This window comes from Anguilla rostrata, chromosome 9, assembly GCF_018555375.3.
Source record: "Anguilla rostrata isolate EN2019 chromosome 9, ASM1855537v3, whole genome shotgun sequence".
Lineage (NCBI taxonomy): Eukaryota > Metazoa > Chordata > Actinopteri > Anguilliformes > Anguillidae > Anguilla > Anguilla rostrata.
Genome location: NC_057941.1, coordinates 17,739,371 through 17,750,081, shown reverse-complemented (window position 1 = coordinate 17,750,081; position 10,711 = coordinate 17,739,371). Strand labels below are relative to the sequence as shown.

General features: G+C 37.5%; 1 protein-coding gene across 2 annotated transcripts; it reads right to left on the bottom strand.

Annotated features, from left to right (window-relative positions):
- Positions 1 to 2,281: 2,281 nt before the first annotated feature.
- Positions 2,282 to 10,463, bottom strand: LOC135263124 (aristaless-related homeobox protein-like). 2 transcript variants are annotated; one of them, XM_064350770.1, is made up of 5 exons: positions 9,941 to 10,463; positions 8,404 to 8,950; positions 6,362 to 6,407; positions 4,325 to 4,632; positions 2,282 to 3,665 (listed from the first exon to the last, which is right to left on the bottom strand). In XM_064350770.1, the coding sequence occupies exons 1-5, from the start codon at positions 10,125 to 10,127 to the stop codon at positions 3,425 to 3,427; spliced, it is 1,329 nt and encodes a 442-aa protein (XP_064206840.1). In that variant the 5' UTR covers positions 10,128 to 10,463; the 3' UTR covers positions 2,282 to 3,424. The 2 variants fall into 2 exon arrangements, with proteins under 2 accessions (XP_064206840.1, XP_064206841.1); XM_064350771.1 differs by having other exon boundaries at positions 8,404 to 8,947.
- Between the last annotated feature and the right edge of the window lie 248 nt (positions 10,464 to 10,711).

Here is a 10,711-nt window from a genome sequence, read left to right as displayed (position 1 = left end):
TGTACTAAAAACGAGTGCTTTTGCTGGACATCTGACAGTTTGCTACCGACTTAATTCTGTGTGTCGAGAGAACAAAATAAACATTCTGGAAGACAGTAAAACAGTCCAGGTTGAATAAAAATGTTTAGGTCAAACACAGTTCACACTCAGCAAATAACATATGTAACAGCTCAGGAGGAAATTATAACATGAGCCAGCTGCTCTTCTCATTGGTTAAAAGTATAATGTTTTGATTTCAGCATCTGCATATGTTCTGTAGATTTGCTTCAAATATTTTTTTTTAAATATTTTATGTTAAAAATATTTCAGGGGGAAACATAAATTTTGCTACTCTATGATGGCTCAACATTTAAAAGAGCTTTCTCAATTTCATGCCAGAATTTCAATAACTGATATGCATGTAGAACCAGGAACCTCAGCTGCACACTACATCCATCCATGACCATGTGGCATGGCACATCTTACAGGGTTTCTTAGCAAACCATCTTGAGACCAGTTATTGTTCAGGTATGTAAAATTCCTACACAGTTAAATATTAATTTGATTTGTCAGAGTATTATATAGCCCTGTTTTTTTTTTTCTTCTGACACAGAAGGCAACAAATCTACAAATACGAGCCTACATAACCTAGTTTGGCTGAAGCAGTACTGTCAGATATAGGCCCTCCTTTACAGTAAGCTCTAAAAAGACAAAAAATAATTATCTTCCCCTAGAAATGCCAAATGTATTGAAAATAAATGTAACCTGCTAAAAGGCATGTTGAAAATGCCTACCTTCAGTGGCTTTATTTAACATTTAATGAAAACTGACCCACAAAGCACTATACACAATAAGAAGATTCTTTGTCAACTAAGTATAGTGATTGGAATCTGATCCAAACTCATTGTCAGATATACTGACAAACTTATTTTAACATAATACACAAATGTTGAGTTAGGCTTGCTTTCAAAAATATACATGCAAAAAAAACATTTAAAAAGATGCATAATTAAAATCCCAAACGCATGCCACTGTTTACAAACCAAAGGTTATAAACCATAAAAACGGTGCAGTCCCTGCAGCAGTATACTGCACTAACTCCTGCTGTAATAAGTTCAGACAATCACTGCTTACCACAAATCAATATACCTTGTTACCAAATATAAATCAATACACAAATCAATAGTTATTTTTATGGCTGTAATAAGAAAATACTTCAAAGGCAAATGACAAAACTGAAGCCCAGAGCAGGGAGAGGTGGTTGGAATTATTTTATCATGCCTTTATTTGACCCGCTTTAGTTATACATATTTTTTCTGATATTTTAAGATATCTTTTTAAATCAAATTTTTATAGAGACATATGTACTTATTTGTGCATAATTTTCATCTATATTCCTCCATATATTAATTCTACAAGTGCTTTGGTGACATGAAAGCATGTTCAACATATAAATAAAACAAACGGAATTTAACAATGAAAGAGAGGAGAAAAATAAAGCAGGTATCTAATACACCAAAAGAACTGATTTAGTCATATGTTCACTAGTTTTTCTCTTCCTTTTTCCATACTGTCTCTAGTTCTGATGAAAATGAGATCTTTTTTAGTGTCGATATTCACATTACTACAATAAATAATCTCTTGAAATATTCGTTCTCAAGTTTGTAAGCTCATCTGATATTACTTATCACAATGTCTTAAAATGAAACCAAATTCAAATTGAGTAATAGATCCTATTTTAAGTTGTCTGAAGTAAACAATATGGCCAAAAGATGCAGTATGCTTATATTAAACACATTTACCGTCTGTTCCACAATCAGGAACACAAATTTTAAAATTATTTTTCTATTGTGGTTTTCCCTTGTTCATAAGTTAAATAAACAGCACACATAAATGACATTCTAGGAAAGAGGAAGTTTCTATGCTGTAACATCTACTAATGCAAATAATACAGTGCCCTCCAAAAGTATGGTAATGGTAAAATGTGTTATTTTTGCTGTACACTTAAGGCATTTGGATGTGAGATCGAAAGATTAGTATGAGACAGAAGTACAGACAATCAGCTTTTATTTTATAGTGCCAGCATGCATGTTTTTGTTTCAGTCTCCCATTTTCAGCTGAGCAACAGTACACTAATAGATGAACATACAAGTAAATCAAAGCAATTAAGTCTACTTTTCGGTTGCATAGCTCTTAAATGCAGTAACTGCATCAAGACTATGAGCCATTGGCATCATCAAATCTATTATTCTTCTATACGTTTGTAGGCCTTCACTGGAGCTACTTTCAATTGATCTTTAAAAATAAATCCAATCAAACTTTGTTACAGAATTCTACTGGGTTGTCTCTGCATTGTTTGGCTAATTCTAATCTGGCCTTTCCATTTCTGCTGCTGATGAGAGGTTTGCATCTTAGTATAGCCTCTATATTGCAGTATAGTCTCTCTTGTGCATACGGTAGCTTGTGATATTTTCATCCCTACCCTCTGCAGACTTCATGTCCCTGACTGTTGTTTTAGGGTTTTTCTTAATAGTTGCCTTCCTTGGCCGACCTACGGTTACGGTTATTAGTACGGTATTTATTTCTGAGTCCACCAGTGGTTTCTTTCTTTTACAAGACTTTCCAAACTGCAGTACTTTGTATACCAGGTTTCTGTGCTTTCCTTCTAAATGAATTCTTCTGTCCTCTCTGTTAACATTTGCACAGCTGAAAACTCAACACAAAAACAACTGTTTCTATGGTAAAATGGCAAAACATATAAGCATGTACTTACCATGGAAAAAACCGATTGTCTGTACTTTTGTCTCCTATTCATTCATTCATGGATTAAGTATACAGCAAAATTAACAAATTCCACTCGACCATTAAAATACTTTTTGAGGCCACTGAGATAAAACAAAAAAATATTTTTAAATAAACTCAGTTTTGCCATTTTTCCTCATTTTGTCAATTTATTACTGAATTATGAACAAAAGTACTTTCCATCATAAAGTAAGTATAAAAAAACATGGTCAATGGCGGTTGTTTCCTTTGGCATTTTGTACAAATAAAGTGAGAGCACTGGATTGCTGAAGGAAAAACTTGTCTTTCTCTCCCCAGTGGTGCTATAGAATAACATGTTCTTCGTGGTTTTTTGGACAGCACAGATTGGTGGGTGTTGCTTGACCTCTCAAAAGACTGTGATCCATGGGTACAGGAAAGGTGCAGGGGACCAAAGTGAGGTCAGGTGGGGGGACAGTGAAGCATGGTGGGGAATGGAGGAGTGCTGAAGGGATCTGCTAGGCAGACGGGTTCAGAGGAGGGTGTGAGGTCAAGGAAAGCGTGACATTCATGATGCAGTTGACTCAGGTGTGTGAGTTGCCTGTCCTTTATAGCTTTGGTCATGCTCATTCTCGTGTGCGTGTGTGTGTGTGTGTGTGTGTGTGCGTGAGTATATGGGGAGAAATCAGCACACCTCCTTCCCAGCCCCACTGGAGGTCAGGATGTTCAGCTGGGTGAGCTGGGCTGAGTGTTCTTTTGCTTTGAGTCGGAGTGCTGCGATGCTGGAGGCCCGCCGATCAGCAGACGTGGAGGTGGACTCCGCCAAAGCAGGCGGTCGGATTGGGGCCTCCACCAGGGGGGCGGGGTGCCGCAGAAGTGAGACAGCCGTGGAAGCACTGGTTAGGGGTCCCATGCCAGAGAACAGTCTGAGGAGAAGGAAGGAAGGACTGAGAATGAGAGAAGGAAAAAATAAACCCATACTGTGCGCTCATAGACAAACAGGTGAGTCACATGAGGATCTGCCAGCATAGTACAGTTACAAAGGTTATCTGACTTCAGTGGGGCAACACTGTTAAATGTTCTCTCCATTTTCTGTCTGGTCTTTCTATTGTGAACCAGCCTCTTTGATGATCTGGAGATTATGTCAGCACATGCTGTGGTGCTCTCAGTCACTGGACATGACCTCTGACCTCTTAGAGAAAGAGTTGGATTCACAAACATCCAGACCAATTATGTAATTAACGTACTGTAACTCAAAATGCACGTAAAATTTGAAAAATTTGAAAACCACTGCGGGCTTCCTAAACCAAAGCTTTAACCTAGGGTGGATGGTGGATTCAGCAAATGTAGGACACTTTTTTTTTTTTTCTTTTCAGTAGGAGTTTGACGGCTGAGCACTAAAAAAAATTGTTGAATGACAGTAACTATTGCAGCAACAATTCAAGAATGTTTTTTTTTTTTTTTTTGATTGGGTGTTGATTTGTACATAGCAGAGAAATGCAAAGCTTAAGTGTCCCACTGCTGATGTCACACATTTGCTGAATCCACCCTATACATTAATGAAGATGCAAGAGCCGGGGTGTACCTGCCAAAGTTTGGGCTTATGAAAGCAGGATGTCTGAACATGGCTGCACCCAGGAAGGTGCTGAGTCCGAGGGGAGCGGTGGAGCCTGCAGGAGGGGGTGGGAGCCCTGGGAATGAGGCGGCAGCAGCAGCAGCCCAAGAGGACTCCAAGGCAGGGTGGGGATGCGGTGTGCACAGACTGCCCTCGAGGTAGTGGCTGAGCGGGTGGGCTGCTACGAGAGGACTGGGAAATGACAGGACGGGGGGGTGCGTTTGAACACTCGCCTTCTCCCGTTTCCTCCACTTGGCTCTCCGGTTCTGGAACCAGACCTGCGGGGAACCCAAAAAAAGAGAGCGAGAGTAACTCCAGGGCTGCATAGAGCAGATCAGACAACCTTTTTGATCAGGAAGAGAACAAGGTAGATAGCTTATGTGCTAAAATAAAATGAAAGAAAACCTTGATCACATCTTTCACCTGGATTAATCGCACATAGAAACAGCCACAGCTGTTTAATATACAATATAACTGTTTCATTATTAGGAGAATTTGTGGACTTTTGAGGCTTAGTGAATGTTTTGCACTTACTATTCTCATCTAGAACTGGACAAGATTGGAAGAGGTTGTTTCAATCTACAGCTTTCGGTTTGTTGTGCCGAAAAACAAGTGGGAAGTCAATGTTAATTACTCGACCCTGAACCACTTCTCACACAGCCTATTACACAGATTGTTCATTAAAATCTGGTTTGTCATGCCACTGGGGGAGGGAAGTAGTAATTAAGAGCCATGTTCTGAACAAGGCAAGAAGACAGGAAGAGAACAACTAATGGTAATAAGTGCTTATAATCAGTGCTCTAAACTAAATGATCTGAGGACAATGTTGTGGCAATGACGCCTCCAATTTTCCCACAGCCTTCTGTGGGTATGGAGCATGCCACACATTAAATATCCACAGTTATAGATAGCAATTGTTGTTGTTTGTACACTATGTTGTAAAACACTGTATTTTAACAGTAAAATGTGTGTAAACAATTTACGGGATTTAACAGTTTTTTTTTTTTTTAAACCCTGTCATTCATATAAGGGTAATCTCATAAAATACCCATCCCAGTTTTCATACAGATTTATTTATATACAGATTTATATTCACTGCAACATTGCTGCCGTTTTTAAGGGATTTTTTATTTTTTTATTTTATTTTTACATTGTAGCAATTACAACACACTGTTGTTTCCTATCGTTTCTTCTGTTTCTTTGGTTTTGAGACTTGGGACTTGAAAATGCAAGCCACACACTGAATAGAAAGAGTGAGCAGTAGGAGGGTTGCAATTACCTAACAGTGATTCCCTCACTTGAGCATTGGATCAATGCAGGGCTATTACCTACAATCAGAAAATGTGAAATCAAATACGATTACACCCCCCACCCCCATGCAACTACAATGAGAAATCAAAAACCATTTCAGTCTAACAGAGCATCTCTGTTCTAGAGAGCTTTAATGAATCACAAGCATTCACTTAATTATGATGGCATACCATGCCTGTAACCATTTTAATGACAGGCAGGAAAGCTGAACCATTATTTTTCATGTATTTAAAAGAAGAAAACATAAAATGAATTGTGTTTGTCGCAGAATAAAATTAATGTTGTTTTCTTTGAGATGTTTGATAATAAAATATGAGAAAGGAAGCTCACTTATTTAGTTCCTGTACTAATTTTCAGAAAGCTCTTAAGATGAAATTTCAGTAAATTCCGATACAATAAATCTCCTATTTGTCATTAACAAAACATTTTTGAATGTATATAGTTTGACAATAAATTATTATTATTATTATTATTATTATTGGTGAAAATTAGTATTATTATTCATAATAATAATAATAATCATCATCATCATAATAATAAATATGCAATGATCTGCTATTATCATTACTAGATTTACCATGCTACTAAACTGTCATTTATCATTTCAATCAAAATCACCAATATAAATATGGCTTTAAAAATATAATTTAACATCTATATTATAACAATACACCTGTTAAACAGATTGAGACTTACTTGTACTCGCGCTTCTGTGAGGTCTAACTGCATCGCTAGTTCTTCTCTAAAAGAAAGAAATAGTTGTTAGCTTTGTTATTAGCATAGTATTGATAGCAATGGTTTCCGACCTACCCGAGTTGCAAAAAAAAAAACATGGAGTCGCACCCAAATAAATTCATTTCGAAATTTTTATTTTATTTGTTTAGATAAACATACAAATACATCTTTTTCAACTATAAAGCTAATTTCTCATTTCTGTTGCACAATAACAGATTGAATACCTCTAAAAGCATAACTTAGCCAATAAACATAAATGACAGATGTCATCAAAGAAAACATGTTATCTAGTGCGTGTTCAGATACAGCAATACAATACCAATACAAACTTTTTCTTTTAATGATCTTTAAAAAGTTCGTTTTTACAAAATATTCTCTTCCGCACGATAATCACTGCAGTTTCTGCAGAACATCTATTATTTACTTTAAAATACTGTGGGTCTACTTCCCAAACATGCGTTCATAGGCCATCTATTACCATTCACACATAAACTTATTTTAAATGGAGTGAAAATAAGACACATTTATCATCAAAACCTCCCAAAACTGATTTCATAGAATTATATATTCGTAAATCCAGTGGTGCAAAGGAAGGATAACTTCAGGAATTTTGTTGAAATGCCATTCAGTTTATTAGTTCAGATGGTTCAAGCAACCAGTGTTCAAGAAACATCGAAATCAATGAGCAGGCCGTGTTTCAGAAGGGTCGAGATGTAGAGGCCAGCATTTTCTGGCAGAATTATTAATCCGCAAAATTAAAACTGGTAATGCAACCATATTCAGAAAACGTTCGGCTTTATAAATGACCTATGAAACGTCACCTATTTTACCGAGGTATCAAAGATAACGGCGTTTGCCAAGCGCATGAAAGAAAACGTATAATTATACTGCTGCATTGTGTTATTAACGTAGCTATGCGGAGGAACTCATAATGTAAATAAATGTTTTTGAATGTTATAGGGCTTTAGTTTTATTTACAATAAATCAAATCATACATCGTTTTTAAAAAAGTAATCCGTCTTTGAAAAGTTGATATGGTTTGCTGAGTGTATTATTGCGAGAATTGGATGCTAGGTGACCAATAAACATGATGTCCCCGTCTGTATAAACGTAACAGCTGTTACAATTATGACGCTTCTGAGTTTCTACAGTTTCTACAATCAACGTGTTTTTTTTTTTTTTGTTTTTTGTTTTTTGCTGTTATATGTTTACAGAATGCCATCTAAAGAGAAAACGAGATTGGAGATTTGGATATTGAACTCTAGATGGTGTTGAAAACCATCTTGCATGCAGTGTCCTTTTGGGGAGACCTAAGCATTTTAAATTGTGTATCATATTTATTAAAGAAATTTATTTTACTCATCAACGTGTTTGACATTTTAAGTTAGCTCAGTGTATAATGCTAAATGTGTTCCGATATTTTCCTTGCAGCGTTGACATAGCCGCAACTTCTGGATGCTCCAAGTGATTCATGGAAAAGAAATAGCCACCTGGTCACAGGCATTAGGCAAACAGTAAGCTATTTGCTTTGTAAAAGCTTGCCTGGGTGCTAAGAAACAAACAAAAGCAGCTTGCCTCATCGATTTGGACGTTACTGCAACTCATTTCATGTTTACTTGCCCTTCAATGTTTACGCACAATCTATTTTCTTGAATAAACCCCCATGCTTCATTATCTGAGTTTGTGAGGTTACCTTTAAAACTGCGTTTCCTTAATGGAAACACCTGCAGACGCACATTTACAGGGCGTTTCCATTAATTGTTACAATTATCCATCACCTCTGTTAAACCCATACCGAATAGGTGGTATGCATGCAACATCGGACTGCGTGTAGGCCTACTTTAGTTTTTATTGTACTCGACTCGATTAAGTCATGAATGTAATTGAAACGGCTAATGACTATTGACACGTCAACGCTGTTTAACGTAAAATTCCATAGTGTCAGGCTAAATATTTTTGAGTGAATGAGCAAAATCCAAAAACATTTATGGCGACTCCCCTACCTGGTGAATACGTCCGGATAGTGCGTTTTCTGGAATGCCCTTTCGAGCTCTTCGAGCTGGTAACTGGTGAATGTGGTTCTGTATCTTCTCTGCTTGCGCTTTAGCATTCCATCCTCTGAGTCACTGCCAGCAGACAGGCACACGCTGTCCTCACCGTCTTTTAAATCCACATTGTTATTAAGTCCCTCTTCGGCTTTCGGAGACAAATCCACCTCCCTGCATCCTTCTTTTTTCATAGCTCCGACTTCGATCTTCAGTGCGTCTAGTTCAACGACGTGTTCTGCACGTAGCTCTTTGACTCCAGTGTTCTGGTTGAAAGATGCATTCTCTCTGTATGACTTGGTACGGCTGATACTGACCTGTGGCGCCTGAACGATTTTTAGATTATCACAGGTATAGCCAGGTAGCCTCTCCCGCTGTCCCTGGTCACCAAGCTCCTGAAAGTCCCCGCTGGTGTCCAAACGCTTCCCTTCATGACCGTACTGCCGGCGCAGTTTTGATGGATGAGCCTCCGAATCCAAAGAGAGTCCATCTTTAGCAGAGCCTGCTAACAGAAACCAAATGGAATTTAGAGGTGTAGTTCGTGTTGCAGATCAATCACAGACCTTGTTACCTTGTTGTTACCTTGTTGGTGTTTTATTAAAATAATCCAAAATACTTCCCATTGCTTTTGTTACATTGAATAGAGAAATACAGTAAATATTAAATATATTTCAAAAAGGCATTTAGTCAATAACTGTAAAACGTGGAAAAAAATGAGTGGTATTATCATGTAGCCTATCATGTAATGTATTATCATTAGAAATGGCTACTTGTATCTTTATTTAACTTTCACTTTTCTCACAGCTCAAAGTGACTAACACGGATAAAACTGGGGACAAAATCCAGAAATAGACTAAAAAGGATAAAAAAGCAACGACAACGAAACAGAAATAACTATGCAAATAGGTACAATCAACACAATGAGAGAAAATAAATTGTAAAAAGCGAAATCATTAGTGAAACAAAGTGAACAAAGTGTATAATAGCAAACACGCTTTCCCAATTTGTGTATGCATTTAAAACTCAAACACCGATTTAATAAACAGGGATGTTTACAAACAGCAATGCCAAATTCAAAGACGTAGCCCCTCTTCCGATGGTTTATTTTAAAGATGCCATCTAAAGGTGACCTGATAGCTATTCAAATAGGCTACATTATTATGTAAAAATAATTTATTTACATGCATCCCTATCCATTCTCTCCCCTTTGTTTCTGTACATTTTCCCTTTATCGCTGTGAAATGCTTTACACATCTATTTGAAGTTTCAACTCTATTTTTAAAAGGAATCTCCATAAAGTATAAAAAAAGTTTTATTGGTCACAATTAAGAAATCAGTAATGACTGCATTGTTTCTTAAGAGTTGAATATGTGAAAGTTAGGCGGGAGACCGGGTACTGGACAATATTCCGGAGCCTATATTGATTCAAAATGAACACAATCGCTATTAGAATTTTGACGCTCTCTGTGAAAATATAACTACAAAGTTGTCTTACCGTCAGCCGTTAAGTCGTGTTCAGTTCTGTCCTTCAGCTTTGATAAACTTTGCTGGTCCGTGACTTTCTCTTTACATGGGCTCCTCCTGCCCAATATGCTATCTATGCAGTACGAGGAGAACAAAGTTGGCGATTTACTTTTACATTCGGATCTGTCAGAGATATTGCCCTCAAACCTACTGCTCATTTTGTTTTCTTTAGAGATATACCTTTTTAGGTTGGAAGGATGTTTTTCTCTCTCTCGATGTCGAACCCCCTGCTTGCCCTCTCTCTCATCTCACACCCGGACAATAACTGCATATGTACCGTGTAGGAATAGCTTCGGAATCTACTGCATCCACGTGTTCCAGCTCGTCTGATTGGCTCCTAGTGGAAAGAGGTCTCTGTCATTTCTGTTCCTTCAGTGCTGTGCCAGGAACCAATGAAGCTGGGAGATGGACGACCAGCCTAAATTTACCTTCTGGGAAAAATTGGATGTATGTCGTGGAAATGTCATTTTCATTGCGATATATGAGGTGACAACGGATGACGCGCATATTATTGATAACCAATAACTGCATGTAGTCTTGAATGTATCTTGAATGTAGGCCTGTACTAATTTAATTCTGTGTTACGCGTTATTGGCCCCATAACCTATAAAATAGGCGTATGTCACAGACACATTATATGCTTAAATACAACAAAGCTTAAGTTGACTAAATGACAAGGCCTATTTTATATAGGTTATAGGGCCTATATAAACGGGTTAGCCTGCTAGTTAAGCGTTCGCGA